The 18,415-nt window shown below is 43.4% G+C and overlaps 1 protein-coding gene across 1 annotated transcript in view; it reads right to left on the bottom strand.

The window, feature by feature from the left end:
* The window catches only part of prex2 (phosphatidylinositol-3,4,5-trisphosphate-dependent Rac exchange factor 2), a gene marked incomplete at its 3' end in the record, with an annotated part of 94,568 nt that overhangs the window by 54,769 nt on the left and 21,384 nt on the right, over positions 1–18,415 (bottom strand). Inside the window, exons 3-7 of the mRNA XM_034241316.1 lie at positions 15,242–15,364; positions 11,232–11,336; positions 10,549–10,650; positions 8,864–9,025; positions 1,239–1,372 (exon numbers count right to left, since the gene is read on the bottom strand). Coding sequence (XP_034097207.1) covers positions 1,239–1,372; positions 8,864–9,025; positions 10,549–10,650; positions 11,232–11,336; positions 15,242–15,364 — 626 coding nt within the window. The remainder of the gene's footprint in view (positions 1–1,238; positions 1,373–8,863; positions 9,026–10,548; positions 10,651–11,231; positions 11,337–15,241; positions 15,365–18,415) is intronic.

Genomic DNA, 18,415 nt, shown 5'->3' with positions numbered 1-18,415 from the left:
ACGATAAAACAGAATATTGTTGTTCTATTTTTAGACACATATCGCGATCGACTGGGAATCTCCCCGCGATCGACCGGTCGATCGCGATCGACTGGTTGGGTACCCCTGGTATAGGGCGTACACACGGAGCCGTTGGACCCCCCAGAGCGTTGCGTATGCCGTTCTATCCACCTTGGGACCCGTTGTCGTTTCCTCAGTCGTTTAGTGCCGTATGCGGTCGTCCTCGTGTGGCCGAATGGTCTATATGACACTAAACAGTAACGCAAACGGCCGTTTTCGTCCTCGTGTGGCCGGGGCATAAGACGTGCTTTAAATTGGGGTTTTCTATTGTGTTGTGTTTTCAAATGTTTTACATCCTGTATGAGAGTTTTTTTCAGTCTGTGTAAATATGCTTTTATTGTCTCGTGTTTTTACATTAGTTTTTTGTCCCATCGGTTTTGTCTAAATGTATTTATGCTGCTTTTGATATATTTATTGATGTACACTTTGGTCAACTGTGTTGTCGTTAAAATAAATAAAGTTAGATTGGAAAGAACACAAACTGTTAAAATATGTTCTGCTCTGTGGATATTTCCTGCAGAGCAATATAAAAACCCTTACGCAGCGTCCACACGGCGGCGTGCGTTGAAGCTCGCCGGCGGGCGTGTCTGAAACTCGACCGACGACCAATCACATGAATCTCCCGCCCCGGACACACAAGCACGCCGTTTGATTGGCTAGAGCTTGTACTGACATATGATTTGATTGGCTGACGCTTCCGCCGAAGCCTCAAAAGTTGAACATTGATCAACTTTTGAAGCGAGCCACGCCAGCAAAGCGAAGCGACGCTCCCACAATGCAGTTCGGCAAACGTCACCCCATTCAAAGTGAATGGGCAGAAGCGTTGAAGCTTCAACGCACGCCGCCGTGTGGACGGGCCGTCAGACAGTGTTAACTGTCTAAACTGGAGGAAAAGCACGTTTGGCTAAGATTTCAAAGAGTTCTGTCCTCGTTGAGTTTTAGTTAATCACCTGAAAAATACCAACACGTCCTGAAGACTGATCAAATGTCCCAAAGTTAAACAATCCCTCCCATGGGTCTAAATAAAGAGCTTCCCACAGTTCTCTCTTTTCTTATACTTGCAGTGAATAATGAATTAAGTGCACAAGTTTATTTATAAGTGCAAGCTATGAACGTTCTGCAAGAGGAGTCCCGAACAAGAGGGACACACACTGCATGAATAGAAGAACCTGGAGCACCTGTTCTTCTTCTTGCAGTAGACGAGCAGCTTGTCGAACAGGAAGAAGATTCTCTCCTGGATGTTTCCTGCAGAGATCTTCAGCAGGACGCCGTGCATGAGCATCTCCGTGCACGTGTCTGTGATGTTGGAGCCCTGCAGATGAACAGGAGGGGGAAATGTCAGGCACAAGATAACCAGAAAGACACAAGACGACCCAAAACACACCGATGATTACCAAGAAGACACAAAACGCTAAAATAACCCAAATCTTATTTACACAAAAAGTAAGGAAACGTGTGTTTGGCAGATGATTTATATATAATACATCTTGTACTGTTGGAAAGCCTGTTGTCTTACCTCTCAAATGGTGCCACATTTGAGAGGTAAGACATTTGTGAGGAACATTTATTTGTGGGATGAGCAGCAGAGCTGAGCATTTGGGTTTCCTCCTCTGAAGGCAAGAAGCAGGCTTTCCAACAGCATGAGGTGTATCGCCAAGAAGCAAAGAAATACTCTTACTTATTGACTTAAAGGTCTCCTATCATGCAGCATGCACGTGGTGATGTCTTTAGAGTATGTGGGACACATCTGCTCTGAAATGCCAAAGTTCATTTTACATATTGCACGTTTTACAGATGCCCTTCCTCTCAGGGCTCTGTGGAAACACCTCACTGCGTTAAATGCACGCCGGTTACTAGCGTCCATAGAATGACATCCCGTGCAGTCACTGTTGCATTGTGGGAGCCATGTCTCTATGATGGGAATTTATAATAATTCAATATATATATAGGTTTCCTAACTACAAAATGCTCTCAGACAGAAGAGTGTCGCCTTGACCTGGTCAGACCATCATCGAATGGATGCTCGGGTTGTTATTAATATGCTATACTTTCTTAAGACTTGACATCTATTGATACTATGGGCACTTGCAGCCTTATTTGTTTTTCTTTTATCTGCTGGTTCCAGAGCCTCACACTGAAAGACAGGAACAGCCTGAACAGCATTGTTAAAACCTGCTCCAAGATCATCGGCGTGAAACAGAGAGACTGAAACTCCTTCTGTCCCCAGCAGATTCTGCGGAAAGCAGAGAGCATCGTGAACTCTCCAGGTCGTGTTCTTTCACATGAATCTCGTCTGTTGCCATCAGGGCGAAGATGTGCTCGACCTGCTCAAAGGACTAATCGCTTTTCTAAATCATTCATCCCTTCTGCACTCAAACTTTTAAATTCTTGAAAAGGCTTTTAACTTGATTATTTATTTATGTATTATTGTGATGCTTTGAACTATTTATCTGTGTGTGTTCTGTATGTTCCTGCCTGTGTTCATGACATCAGCTGCTGCTCATAACCAATTGCCCCTTGCGGGATTAATAAAGTTGTTGATTGATTGTAAATGTCTATAACTATGTAAATGTATCCTGTAAATATGATGTCCTTTATTGTTTTATGTTTCATGTGGAACCTATATGCTGCAGGTCTCCCTTGAAAAAGAGATCTATGATCTCAATGGGACCAATCTGGTTAAATAAAGGTTTGAAATTAAAATGAAATCTCCGAGCCACGCCCCATGTCCGAGCTGAATGGATCCTTCCTGTCTTCCCTGTAACTTGGTCAGAGTCTACATGAAGTGCTGCAGGTGGTCCTTCCCGCTGGAAATAGATTGAATGAACGTCATCATTTATGTTCGTATGTATCTATAAACCTCAGCCAAGCATATCTTTGTACTTTGGTTTATTTCTTTTCTGCTCATTTTTTCATGCACAAAATTGAAAATGTGCAAAAACTGGTGACGGAAACTCAACTGACTGCAGAAAACTAAAGAAACCTGCTCGAGTTCAAGACTCAATAGATTTGAAGGCTCTATTGTCTTCAGCATTGATTCTGTTATTAAACATAACTTTGCTTTAAACGTGTTCTTCCCTCACACCCAGTCTCCTCCGGCCTCACCTCGCCTGCTCCGGGATTTATGTCCAACGTTTGATCACGGCTAAAAATAGCTCAGAAAATGTGGTTCGGATTTCCTCTTTCTCCTCTCTTCATCCTCCCCCTCTTCATCCTCCCTTTATCTCTCACAGTGCACACTTTCTTCCCTCTTCACTCCCCAGATGTTAAACTGGTTCCAGCTGGACAGTGTGTGTGTGTGTGTGTGTGTGTGTGTGTGTGTGTGTGTGTGTGTGTGTGTGTGTGTGTGTGTGTGTGTGTGTGTGTGTGTGTGTGTGGTCTAGCATTACTATACTTGTGGGGACCTAAATCTGTTTACATAGTCACGTGTGGGGACTGGCTTCCCTTATGGGGACAAAATGGAGGTCCCCATGAGGGGAATCATTAATTTTAGGGTGAAGACTTGGTTAGGTTTAGGTTTAGGATTAGGCATGTGTTGGTTATGGTTAAGGTTAGGATAAGTCTCCAGGAAATGCATGTAAGTCAATGTAATGTCCCCTGAAGTGATGTATACATGGTATGTGTGTGTGTGTGTGTGTGTGTGTGTGTGTGTGTGTGTGTGTGTGTGTGTGTGTGTGTGTGTGTGTGTGTGTGTGTGTGTGTGTGTGTGTGGAACAGATGTGGAAACTTGTCCTGGTCACTTTAAAGTCCAGACCTCTCTAATGGAAGAGCAGACACTTCCTCTTTGTGTTTAACGAGTTTTCAAACCCCCAAAAACTGCACTTTTCCCATCCCCTACTCTCCCCTACTCTCCCCTACTCTCCTCACTGTAACCCTGCTCCTCACTGAGAGTTTTAAACCCTCATCTGTTTCATCTCAATCCTCTATTTTTACATCCAGACAGCAGCCAGACATAACAACGGCAGAAATGAATAAGAAATTAGGCGAGGATAAAGCCGCATCGCCGTTCATTAAAGGGGAACGTGTGTGAGAGAAAGCTCTTGAAGTGGTATTGGCTGGAGAGACGAGAGAAATTTAATTCATTAAACTGGTGGAGGCGAATCAAGAGAACTCCACGACTTCGAGCGGGTTTTAAGTTTAATGAAGAATGTGGGAAACAACTCGACGATGCTCTAAAATTAACATATTTATTTTTGGTCAACAAGCAATCAGTGGGGAGGAGCAGGAAGTGAAACACTCCTCATTACACACACACACACACACACACACACACACACACACACACACACACACACACACACACACACACACACACACACACACACACACACACACACACACACACACACACACACACACACACACACACACACACACACACACACACACACACACACACACACACACACACACACACACACACACACGACATCATGTTTATAATTAATAAAAAGTGCAGAGAGGAAACCAGAGGATCTGCAGCCTCTCAGACTTTAAGCTGTGTTCGTGTGAAGATAACAATATGTTTCTGCACTCTCTCCTTCTGTTAAGTTAAAGAAATGTAATTGAAAAGTATGTCCTAACACTTAGGCAGTCCACAGAAATCTAATGGCCAACTTTTCTAATGATTGATTCATCATCTTAGCGAGAAATTCATGCAAAAATGAATGGATTTCCTCGAAAACATGAAGAGTTCAGGCTCAGTTTCACATCATATTTCAGTTGATGTCTGAGTTCTGGACCGGCAGAGCAAGTTATTTAAAGCCATCACCTTGGATCTTGAGAAACTGGGATGGACATGTTCAGTCTTTTCTGGAAAAACATTGACTTGAACTTAAACAACATTTACAGAAAGGTTTCAAACAGACGCTGCAGTCAAAATTGAGATTTGCTGCGTTTTCAGTTTCATTTTAAAGTTGACTTCTTGGACACTTCAGAGCTCAATAATCATCCATTCTAATGACTATTTCTCTCCCATCCCCCACCAGGTCTACTTATTAAGGCTTTATTACCATCAGTTATCTAATCTAAAGACCCCACCCTGAAGCTTTCACTACACGCTCCTCCGTGCAGAACATACTGAAGGTTAAAAGAGCCTTCTTTCCACCTTTCTTAAGCTCTTTTCTGTTCTTTGGTTTTGGAGAGTATAATCAGCAGGACTCTTTTAACCAGCTGAGGCAATCGCAGCACCAATCAGCCGCTCCGCCCAGCCGTGGCTGCGATCACCTGAAAACCAATCAATTATACTCCATTACATACATTAAATAATTAAATAATTAGGGATGCACGATAATTATCGGCCCGATATTAGGAATTATGACGTCATCCCGATAAACCCGATACCAGTATTAATAGCCCCGATAATATACAATATATTTTTTGGGTAATTGAGAGTAACAAATGCGTCACTTCCGGGCAAAAATAACGTCTCCGCCCACTTTTGGGGGAAAACACCGCTGTCAGTTGAACGGCGGTCAATACAAATTCTGAAGTTTTTGCCAATCCGATCAGAAATGTAAGGAAACATGTTTGGATCTTCAAAGAGCCCGATTCCAATGGCCAGACAGGCAAACAATTGCATTAAGCCATTAGAAATCGACGATCGGGCTCGATATGTGGTTAAATATAGCAGTAGGCCATCGATTTTCATAGATGAGAGTACCATCGACGTCACTTTACGGCCCCGCCCACTTTTGGGGGAAACAACGCTGTCATTTGAACGGCGATCGAGCCTGAAGCATGGATGTATAATAAGAACGGCCTGAAGCCACAGAGCTCTTCTTTTACTGTCCTTTCTTCTTAGAGGAAGTACAGAAACACTGAACTCTGGATTATTTGTAATGTTTGATGTGCAATAAACGACACGGCAGCTTGTTGGCATGATACAACTATTATGTTCCGCCTCGCTCATGAGAGTAACAGCTGGAGAAATTACAGCCTCGCCTACTGATTTTAATTTAACCATATATCAAGACCGATTGTCGATTACCAATGATCGAATGTAATTGTTTGCCTGTCTGGCCATCGTAACCGAGCTCTTTGAAGATCAGAAAATCGACGGTTTTCAAAAAAATTTGATCGGATTGGCAAAAACTTCAGACCGCCATTCAAATGACAGCGTTGTTTTCCCCCAAAAGTGGGCGGGCCGTATTTTTTGCCCGGAAGTGACGTAGGTGTTACTCTCACGGATGAGTGGCGCTTGTTTTTCACTCGGCTCCTCCCGTTTTGCCAGTACTGTGGTATTAGTGGTTTAGGAAGAGGGGAGTTCTTCACAAATCCAGCGCTCCCTAACTCGTGCCTGGCTGTGACGCAACTCAAGGCATATGCTCGAACCGGAGCTGCCTGGACGCTGCAATCATGTTGCGCACACTTTTCGTACAATGTCCCACTGTCTGGCTTCCTGCATAAAGTCAAGTGCTCGGCGCAGTTGTGGCGAAATGTCGCTCCTCTGTTTTCATTTAAACAGCTCCGTATATCCGTTAGCGCAGCTAGCTAGCACCAGATGCTAACAACAACAATGCACGTAAGGTCTCTCTCTCTCTCGCTCGGGCCACACATACACACACCCTCCCGGTCCTCCCAACAGCCAGTCGGTGCCTGCCGGTGAGCGTGGAAGTGTGGTCTGCCACAAGCGGGCGGCAGGAGCGGGGCTGTCAGCATCAGCTTGTAGATGGTATTTTAAACTCGATGCGCTCTGAAACTACGGGGCGGCCGAGGAACAAAATACACATGCGTTAATCGCGTTAAAATAATTAGTGGCGTAAAGATTTTTTTGTTATCGGTATCGGTCTTGAGAAGCAGGAAGTTATCGGTATCGGTTTCAAAAACCCAATATCGTGCATCCCTATAAATAATCAAAATAATAAATCAACGTGTTGGCTCCTACACAGGTCATTGTTCCCAGAGAACCAGAAGCTTTGGACAGAAGTCACGCAGGACGATAAGTGGCTTCAATGCGTCTTTGAGCCTTTTGAAAGTTGCTCACACATGTAACGTCCTGTGTGAGATTTAATTTAAAGTAGTTTGGACCCCCGACCACATGTTTTATTTATTTATTACTTTAATGCATTTCTTATTATTTTCACGTTGAATGTATTTAAACATGTAAGTGTTAAAGGTCACCTATCATGCTATTTTTAGGCAATAGCATAGGTAACAGGGTAAATGCAGGAGTCCTGAAGTCACATGGAATTCCTTTCAAGACCTTTTTTAAGACCCTTTCCATACATGTTAAGACCTCATCTCCACTTGGAGTTTGAACCGGTTACCTTGGCGACACACTTTACCTCACATTGACTATATACAGTATTGATTGTCCTTCCTCCTTATCTTCCAACCATTTGGACGCAGACTTGCATTTCCCCATAACGATGTTGTTTAACAACCGGCGTAAACGGAGCTTCGCGCTATCAAGCAGTGAGCGTGCGACGTCCTGTTCAGATGACGTCAAACCCAACGGAAATGCCATCAATAAACTACAGAATCACACTACACACCTACGCCATGACTACATTCAGGCACACTGTAGAACACAACCTCTCTGGACCATTTACATACTTATTGGAAACAAGCTACACAATGTAACACCTTGGAAAATGCCGTTTAATACTTTTTAATAGGCTTCATTTTCGCTAAATTGATTCATCAACTTTTAATACTTTTTAAGACCCTGAGGAGAAGATATATACAAATATATAAAAACATGTCTATGAAGTGTTTTGCTCCAAACACCAAACAGATCATTCTAGCCACGCCTCATATCCCTCTATTTCACTTCCTGTTTCTAAAGTGCTGATTTGGGTATAAAGCTTTAAAGAGGAGGGGGCTGAGCTCATGCGGGACCCGGCAGCTACTGTCTAAACTAAATGCTGCCGTGATGAAACGCCATATCATGGATGATCAAGGATTCTCTCTGAAACAGTCTGGAGCTCAAAGGCTTTCTCTCTTGCCGGTTATACCACAAGGTGAGTTCCTTTTTACTTCCTGCTTCTTCACACACATGCTCTCCAGTACAGGTTAGCTCTGAGTGTTAGCGATGCTAATGTAAACACCGACCATATTACGTCCAAAACAGTCGGCATTGTTTCTGATAGCAACGTTTCTGATTGGTCCGTGGGTCCACATTTCAGATATTACGTCATATCGGACACAAATCTGGATCAGCTCCGTTGTTCCCCGTTTTTAGAGATTTGGGTACGGAGGAAAAGAGAGGGTTTTATTTCCTGACGCTGCGTGAGTTCCCTGACACACCGGGGACACACACCGGGGACACACGGGGGACGCACCGGGGACACACAGGGGACACACGGGGACGCATGTTGATGTAGAGAAGACATCAGAAAGTGCATTTTGCATGATAGGCCCCCTTTAATGGAATAAACCCTGATGTCAGGACTAATCGGTGCAGAAACACCATTATAGGGGTGTTGGGTCATTCTGAATGTAATACTGCACTGATCATTGAATGTGTCCTCAAAACCAATCAAAACAATGTGAACACAGAGTGCATTCAGCCAACCCTGAGGATGAAGCGGCTCTGTTCCTTTGAGGTCGACTTCACTTGCATGTTGACTTTCTTTGTTAAACTTTGTCCATGAATCATTTATCAGTTTCTCTGAAGAAGTTCCTGCATAGCAAACACACAATTACAGCCTCTGCAAAAGCATGTCTGTCAAAAGTATCATCTCTTTATCATTTGGAGTGGAGTTGTTTTTGTTAAGTCTTAAATATTGAAAAAAGGATGATGTTATTTAAAAAGCAGACCTTGTGTTCATTTCATGAATCAATGCTCCTCCACACTCACCTCCCAGCCCTCGATGTGCGACTGCCACTCCTCCAGGATCTCCATCTTCTCCATCTGCCTCTTGGCCTCGTTGATGTTGGAGCACACGGCCTTCATCACCTGCAGAGACTCCTGCGCCTGAGGGAAGTCGCTGTGCTTCTTCGGGGTCCGTTTCAGAAGCTCCTGCACACAACAAGTACAATTACAGCCTCTGCACCGTGTCCGTCAGAAACACCACCACTTATCATTTGGAGTGGACGCAATAGGAGCAGCACATATTGAGCTATGGCCAGATGAGAGGATGATGTTATTTAAAAAGCAGAACTTATACGGGTAAAAACATTTGTAGAAAGCTGGATGGAAATATGACATTTGTGTTCATTTAATAAATGAATGTGACTGTCAGGGACCAAGCAGTAAGGCAACAGGACACAGGAGTGGTTTAAATAAACTAGGGTTTTTATTTAAACCAGAAGTCCACAAGAAATCATACAATAACTAGGCCTATAAAAGAGGTCAACAGAAAATACCTCAAAGGCACATAACAGGTGTTACCTCAACACAACTGACCTGCTACAATGAAAAACCAAGGAACCTGTATAGGGGCTTGGCCAAACCACGTTGAACCCAAGGGATAATTAATAGTCACATCACACACTGACAAAACCCAAATCCCCCCTTTGACATGGAAGCAGGTGGTTTGTCCCAATCTGTCCCAATTGGCTCCTTGCAGTATTTATGAGCCCTCAGCGCTCGGCCACGCCCTTTGCTGAACCAGGAAGTAACCTCCCCGATGGACATGGTAACTCAAGAGACAAAGAATGTAATTAATACAAACAAATACTTGTGTATTAGCTGTGCTAAAATGTTTGAAGTAATGTCAGATTACAATCAAATAAAGAGTTCACCATCTAGAGCAAATGTGTGGTGTTACCCCGTGTGGCTGTGGCCATCACAGTGACAAAGGTAACACTAGATCTGTGAGTAGCAACAAAACAGACTTTGAATGCTTCATGCACGTCATCATTTATATGTATTTATCTATAAACCTCAGCCGAGCATATCTTTGTACTTTGGTTTATTTATTTTTTGCACATTTAGGGATTTTCTGCTCGATTTTTTCTGCACAAAAATGAAAATGGACGGAAACTCAACTAAAATCATGCTCTAGTCAAGATTCAATAAATGCAAAGGCTTTATTGTCTTATGCCTAAAAGCTACAGCGTGGATTTGGAAATCAACATCTTCAGGTTCTCGCATCAAAGCAACACATGGAAACCTAAGATTTGAGAGAAATCTGAAAAGTTGGAGAATTCCTCTCCGAGCATTCCTGAGATCCTTGAGTGTGTCTTCTGATCACACGACGTGAACAGCATGAAGAACACATGTTTGATTCGTATCCTCTGCACACGTGCTTACCTTCCTGTGGCTCTGCAGCCGGTGGCTTTGAACTTCAGTCTGAACACCTGATGAGAACACTGATCTGATGCTTTCTGAGTCAGGTTAAAGAAGCCCAGCAGCTGGAGGACTTCAAATGGTTCGAGTCTCAGATTATTATTACTACGTCTCTGAGGCTGCTGGGTGAACGAATAGATCCTAACGGGACCGGAGAGAGGATCAGATCACTCTCACGGCTTTGGAAGAGGATGTGTGTGTGTCTGTCTGTGTGTGTGTGTGTGTCTGTGTGTGTATCCGTGTATCCTCACTCTGAGCAGCAGGGGGTATTTGCAGATCCTCTGGATGGGCGCCACCAGGTAACCCTCCAGAGGAACCTCCGTGTTCTTCCGGCCCCCCAGCAGCATGCAGTTCTGCAGGAAGGAGAGGGGGTTTGAGAAGTGACCAGATTAAAAAATGCCTTCATTCCTGATGGACTAAAGAAATGGAGGTTTTGTGGTGCTGCAGCGTTTATGAATGGATAACATGCAGGCTGTGAATCAGAATCAGGTTTATTACCAGGTAGGTCGACACGTACGAGGAATTGACAATTGCACCACTTCTTTAGCCTTAATGATTGAAGGAACTGGACTTAAAGGAATACTTTCACCCATCAAATAATTACTTATATATCAATGACTCACCCCATGACACTTTGAAATCTTGTAGATAACCTTTGAAGGTTCAAAAAGTAATATCAAAAGGAATTTAATGAAATCTGGGCCTCTTCTTGTGCATCCTACTTGTCCAGATGAGTCCAACATGTAGATTATCTTAGATATATTTTGCTGTTTTTAAATGCAACCGTCCATGTTTTACAAGGTGATCGGTCAAAGGAGCGACCAATCAATACAGCAGAGTCTACGAGTCTGGATTACAGACGGTACAGACTCCTGCTATTTAAAGACTGTGTTTCATTGTAGACGTTATGTGTGTGTTTACAGCCAGGCCTCACCAGCAAACATGTGCGGACGCTCCGGATCTTATTGAGTTCCAGCAGAAGCCTCTGGGCCTTTTCATGGTTCCCACAGTACTCATCGTAGATCTGGAAAACACTCCTCTGCGAGAGAGGGAGAAACACGAGGAGACAAATATGAGTTCTGAGCAGAAGTTATAGGATTCAGAAGAGGAAAAGACAGGAAGAGAAGAAGGCAGGACGAGTAGTAAAAGCAGAGGTCGTAGCGATGTCAATGTGCATATTTACACTACAGTCTAAAAACTTGAAATGTACAAACTGTATAAATAGTGCATTTCTAAGGATTCATATTATTCCTCCCCACTCTCCTCTTCATCGTGAGATAATAATAATGTACTCAGATCTACTCCGCAGCCAAATGCCTCCTGCATCGTGTTTTTCACAGCCTTTAAATCACTACGCCGTCACCACAGAGAAAATAGTCCCCTCTCTCCGGCAGCTCTCGTTCTGACAGAGTTAGGAGGATAACTCTAAACATGTATTTATAACAATACATTTCGATCTTGATCACTTTCCGTTACTTTTGGATTTACCTCAACATCAAATCTGCAAATAAGGACAAGTATATGATGCATATCGAGCGTGCACAGTGTTTTTTGCTCAACTAATCCAAGAGGTTTAGAAAGTCAAATCAGCGTAAATGAAAATCAGGACTACAAAACAGTACCATTTACAAACATTCATCTGTAAATACTCTGTAGATGACGTGATATCATTTCTATACGTTATCCTGACACATGTAATCAGATGTGTGACCCTACTCACCGCTGGGTCACCAGACCCTCCTTCCACCAACACACTAACCTCCTTTTCCCCTCTCTCTCCAAGTGAGGTTCTTACCCTCATTACTTCTGCCCGCCCTACCACCTGTCCTCTGGACCCTATCCCTTCAAACCTCCTTCAGACTATCGCTCCTGATATTCTACCGTTTCTCACCCATTTCATCAACACTTCTCTAACTTCTGGTCACTTTCCAAACAGTCTCAAGGAGGCAAGAGTAAACCCTCTCCTAAAGAAACCTACTCTCAACCCGTCTGATGTTATAAACTACAGGCCTGTCTCTCTCCTCCCGTTCCTGTCTAAATCACTTGAACGCGCTGTCTTTAAACAACTCTCCTGTTATCTCAATCAGAACAACCTTCTGGATCCGCACCAGTCTGGTTTCAAGGCAGGTCACTCCACAGAAACTGCTCTCATTGCTGTCACGGAGGAACTGCACACTGCCAAAACTGCATCCCTCTCCTCTGTCATCATCCTGTTGGACCTGTCTTCTGCATTCGACACGGTGAATCATCAGATCCTCCTTCACACTCTCCAAGAACTTGGAGTTTCAGGCTCTGCACTTTCCCTCCTCACCTCATACCTGAAAGACCGTACCTACAGGGTGACTTGGAGAGGGTCTGAGTCCGACCCTTGTCAATTAACTACAGGGGTCCCTCAGGGCTCTGTTCTTGGTCCCCTCCTCTTCTCCCTGTACACAAACTCGCTCGGATCAGTCATTAGCCCGCATGGTTTTTCATACCACTGCTACGCTGACGACACCCAATTAATTCTGTCCTTTCCCCGCTCAGAGACCCAGGTCGTCGCACGCATCTCTGCTTGTCTAGCTGACATCTCTCAGTGGATGTCTGCTCACCACCTCAAGCTCAACCTTGACAAGACTGAGCTGCTCTTCCTTCCGGGAAAAGATTGTCCCACTCTTGACCTAACAATCAACATCGGCACCTCAGTTGTTTCCCCGACTCAGACTGCAAGGAATCTGGGTGTGACCCTAGATAACAACCTGTCCTTCACTGCAAACATCGCTGCTACAACCCGCTGCTGCAGATACACGCTTTACAACATCAGGAAGATACGTCCCCAGCTGACTCAGAAAGCGACTCAGGTTCTGGTCCAGGCTCTCGTCATCTCACGCCTAGACTACTGCAACTCCCTCCTGGCTGGTCTACCTGCATGTGCCATCCGACCTCTGCAGCTCATCCAGAATGCAGCGGCTCGTCTGGTCTTCAACCTTCCTAAATGTTCCCACACCACTCCGCTCCTCCGCTCCCTTCACTGGCTTCCGGTAACTGCTAGAATCCACTTCAAGACACTGGTACTTGCTTACCATGCTGCGAATGGATCTGGCCCTTCCTACATCCAGGACATGGTTAAACCGTACACCCCAGCGCGTGCACTACGCTCTGCATCAGCCAAACGACTCGTTGCGCCCTCGCTGCGAGGGGGACCCAAGTTCCCATCGGCGAAAACACGTGGGTTTGCTATCCTGGCTCCAAGATGGTGGAATGAGCTCCCCATTGACATCAGGACGGCAGATAGCTTACACATCTTCCGGCGCAAACTGAAAACTCATCTCTTTCGACTCCACTTCGAGCGTTAGAACGATTAACGAAGCACTTTTATACTAATAAAGGACTGGCTTACCTAAAGCCAGTTGAGTAGCACTTGAAATGTTTGGCTCTATGAAACCTGATGTACTTATATGATTCTGTTTTCTTCAAGGTTGTGTCTTCCTGGTCGAATGTACTTATTGTAAGTCGCTTTGGATAAAAGCGTCAGCTAAATGCAATGTAATGTAATGTAATGTGTTTTAATTTGTGCTTCGTGATATATCACACTTTATTCAAAGGTATTGTAACATCCTGCTAATAAAGCCATTACTGAAAGAGATGAAGACAGAAAGAAGAACTTAAACCTGAGGGGAAACTCAGTTCTTCTTCTGCATTACAGTCTAATTTCTTATTGTAGCTGCAGATGTTTTATCGTCATAACAACACAAACACAGATCCAGCTGCACAGCTCTGGTTTTAAATCGTGTTTCTAAACGCAGTTATGAATCTCTAAAAGGAGTTATTTTTTAGTCCTTGGAACCGATTTGGTCCAAAGGGAGGATTCAGTTTTCAGCCAGCGTTACGTAATCCCTATGTGTCCCTCCATGGTGTGGCTCTGTATGAGGAGCATCGACACAGCACTTAAAGGAAGGACATGTTGAAGTATCTGCAGAATAACGGGAACACGTCTTATCTCCAGGGACTCACACGGTCCCTCACGACTGATCTACGGTCAGTTAGGATGTGATTGATATCAGCGAGGTCATCCCTCTCTTTTATTTCCACCTGGGTCAGCAGCAGGAGGACACATACTGCGTGTGTGCCTGACGTTTAGATGTACTCCTCTTGTAAAGATGTAATGTGATTTATTCCACCTGTTTTATGTCAGCGAGCTTCAGGAGAAGTGAGCTGAACATCAGGGATGAAGCAAACGTCACATGTGCACTTTGGAGCGATGCATTGATAGCATGTGCAGTTATCATCATGTCTGAGCTCTGACAGTGAATAAGAGAAATACAACTCTTCAAATAAGTCAAAGACCGAGCATGCATCACGGACACTGAGTTTAAACATTATCAAAACGATAGTCAGATATTCAGTTAGGTTTTGAGTTAATAGCCTTTTTATATCTGTTATTGTTAAGCAAGTCTTATTTGATGTATAACTTCTGATGTATATGTATATTATATGAATATTTAATTCTATTTTTAAAGTATTTCTTATTAGACATTTTACTTCTTATGTCCAGATATGTATTTGTATTATTTTGTATTCTATTTTTTACTTGAACTTCTTTACTTTATGTATATTGTAAATGTTTACTTTTATTTCACATCTCAATAAATACAAATATTTTCATTTTTTCATTTTAAGTGGAGCACAAAACCCAATTCCGCCCGGTTTAAAACAGTATTGTGATGATTTAACACTCCCAAAAGGTCCCATACAATACACTCCCTACCTCAGCTTCATATTTGTGAATCATCTTAATATATATTGTATTAAATCTATCAAGGTGTCCTCTCAAATGCAGCTGTGTGACCCACACAAGCACTCGACTTGCATGAAGCATTCAGTGACGGTTGTGGCGTCTCTTTGGAGAAATCAGATCATCGTAATGCGTTATAATATATTGTAATATATTGTATTGTAACTCACAAAGTGCAGGAAGCAGCGTCCGACCTCGTGCATGGCGTTGGGTTCGGGCAGCATCAAACCCTCCACCATGGACAGGAAGTCTCTGTGCAGCGCCAGGATCTCCTCGATGTTACAGAACAACACCTGCGGGAGGAAAGCACACCGAAACTGGATTTTAATATGTGAGTGTTTTTAATATCCGCCAGCTGTTCTCTATCAACAGTGACCACTGAGGGGTGGGGCTCCTTTGAGAAGGGCATCTGGGCTTAAGAGGTCTTTTTTCAAACATTAATAGAGATATTTTAATGGGGACCAATTTGTTGTCAGATTAAAGGTGAAACACAATCAGAACAGAGAAGGCTTTAACTAAAGTGGACCATCATGCTATAGTTGAAACATATATTGTAGGGCCATACCTAAAACATGTCTGTGAAGTTTCTTTTTCAAAATACCAAACAGACCCCCGTTGTAGCCACGCCTCATTCTGCTCAAACCCCTCCTTTGAAGCCCTGTTAGAGAAACGCGGATCTTGGGTCCTTAGCTTGAAAAAAAGAAATAAGAGGAGGCGGAGCTAATGCCTGATCAGAATTCTACCGGAGATAAAGTTAAATTCTACTTTGATAAAACGCCAACCTATCTAAACCACATCAAGGATTATCTCTGAACAGTACGGAGCTCAAATGCTTTTTCTCTTGCGGGTTTATCACAAGGTGAGTTCCTTTTTATTTCCTGCTTTTTAAACACGTGCTCTGCAGCACAGGTTAGCTCTGAGTGTTAGCGAGGCTTGCTAATGTAAACAAAGACGTCCAGAACACGTCAGGCATTGTTTCTGACAGCAACACTTTGTGGGTCCGCCGACGTCACCTCGGATGGAATCTGTATCCGCTCGTTGTTCACCCGTTTTTAAAAGATTTGGGTACGGAGGAAAAGAGAGAGGGGTTTATTCCGTGACGCTGCGTGAGTTCCCCGACGCACCGGGGACACACGTTTATGTAGAAAAGACATCACAAAGTGCATTTTGCAGGATAGGTCCCCTTTAAAGAGTATTATTGAGTTCAATCTGGTGCAGCATGGTGTTGCTTTTTCTGCCTTTTTTTACTCCCGTTTTGATTGTTTTTGTGGTAAAACATGTGAAATGAGGCGCGATACCCAGAGACGTCTGAATGACTGCCGAACACATGCTTCACATTGCTTAAATTAAGACATGAATGCATTCAATGCTTTCTCAGAAAACCTGCAAAAAATCAGGTGAAATTTCATCAAAGCTTTTCAGGAAGACTGCATATTATATAGATTTTTAAATGTCAACTTGCACAATAAGCACATTGTGTAGGACTGCAGTGTTTGAGTTAGTTTGACAAGTGGAAAACTGCACTAAGAAATAAATAAAACCTTTAAAATATATAGCTTTTTTGCACTTTAGGAAATTGTTCCTTTCACTTTCTTCAAATTCATTGCATCACTGCAGTGAAGCAGAAAGACAGGACTAACTTTCTGTGCGTGTTTATCCATCGTAAATCATGCTAATATTCAACATCCTCATTCAATGTTCCTGGTGTCGTGCAGAACCACTTCTCCTCTCGATGTCCTTCAGCTGCTCGATGCTGACCCTCCTCTTTCTCTAAACTCAGAGAACAGCGTGTTCCCAAACACTGAAGTATCTCTAAACACGGACGTCAGTAAACTCCTTCTGAATGAGTATTTACCTCCTTTATTATCCTGCAGCACTTTAAATAGATTATATTCACAGCTGCTTCCTGCTGCGCTGCATCCCTGTTTCAGGCTGAAGAGCTCCAGAACAACAGACAGGGTCATGTGTGGACCTTTTATGGATCAAATGACTGCAACGGTAAGGTCTGAGTGCAGAGTAAGAGTCAAATGCATCTGATATCAGGGCTAGTTAAGTAATTGATCTGTACAATTAAGAATCCTGCAGAAGCTCCACTTGTAACCGTGTGTTTCGCTTAGATGTGCTCAAACGTCTCCAAATGAAGTGGAAAAAAGGACTAAAAGACAAAAGAAAAGACTGATATTGTTTCCCAATATTTGAGGGGATTAAAGAAACAAGTTGGTTTGTAGGCCGGGACATGTCAACACTACTACTCATTGACTAAAGGGAACTTGGACTTAAACGCCAGAGTCAAATGCATCTAATGTCAGAGCTGGTTAAAGTATAAGGAATCATGCAGAAGCTCTTAATGGTGTGTTTATGTCAGATGTGCTCAGACACGTCTCCAAAAGAAGAATTCAGCATGAAAAGAACTATAAAAAAGGTCAAACAGATGAGGGGAAACTTAGGTGATTGAAAGCAAAACAACATTCTACTTTAGTCTTAAGGAGGGGATTAAAGAAACAAGGTTGGTTCGTAGGACCTAGATAGTATAACACATATCCAGCCTTCAACACGACTGCAGTTTCAATATAATATCCACTGAGTTGATTTACCGTCAGATCTGTCAAACTGAGAGTTTCTCCACAAAGGATCCTGCTTTAAATCTAGTGTGTATAAGAGATGTACTCAAAGGAAACCTGGACTAAAACACTGAAGATAAGGTCTGTGTGCAGAGTAAGAGTCAAAAGGCTTATTAAAGTCGACTCGTGCATTAGGTCATGGAAGCAATTCATCTGTAAAATTAAGAATCCTGCAGAAGCTCCACTTGTAACCGTGTGTTTCACTTAGATGTGTTCAGAAACGTCTCCAAATTAAGTGGAAAAAAGGACAAAAATGGCGCATTTCCACTGCAGCGAGTAGCCCCGTTCAAGCGTCCTTAATCGTCCTCAAGCGGCCAGGCCAGTTTTTGGTGGCCTTTCCATATAGCGTAGCGCCGGCTAGCGAGTACTTTTTCCCTCTTTTTCCGGCCCCATAAAATCGTGGTTCCATCAGACCAGGGCCAGGGCTGAACTAGTGACGTCAACACTCTCGACTGCTGATTGGTCAGAGAGAATCGTCACAAGATCGTGTGTGAGATCATCCCTAGCGTCGCATATATATATATCTAGAAGCAAGCTTGCAGCATTTTTGTAAACGGAGGAGCTACAAAAATGGCAACGTCAAAGAAAAGCACGCCGTGGTCGACCGAGGAGGTGACGACGTTCCTACATCTCATTGGGGATGATCAAATCCAGCGGGAGCTCGACGGGAGCCCCGCCTACACTGCGTTGCTATAGTAACTACCCCAGGTCCTCAACTGTAAT

The sequence above is a fragment of the Gymnodraco acuticeps genome, unplaced genomic scaffold (genome assembly GCF_902827175.1).
Source record: "Gymnodraco acuticeps unplaced genomic scaffold, fGymAcu1.1, whole genome shotgun sequence".
Lineage (NCBI taxonomy): Eukaryota > Metazoa > Chordata > Actinopteri > Perciformes > Bathydraconidae > Gymnodraco > Gymnodraco acuticeps.
Note: the sequence above shows the minus strand (reverse complement) of the source record. Positions and strands in the feature narration are given on the sequence as shown.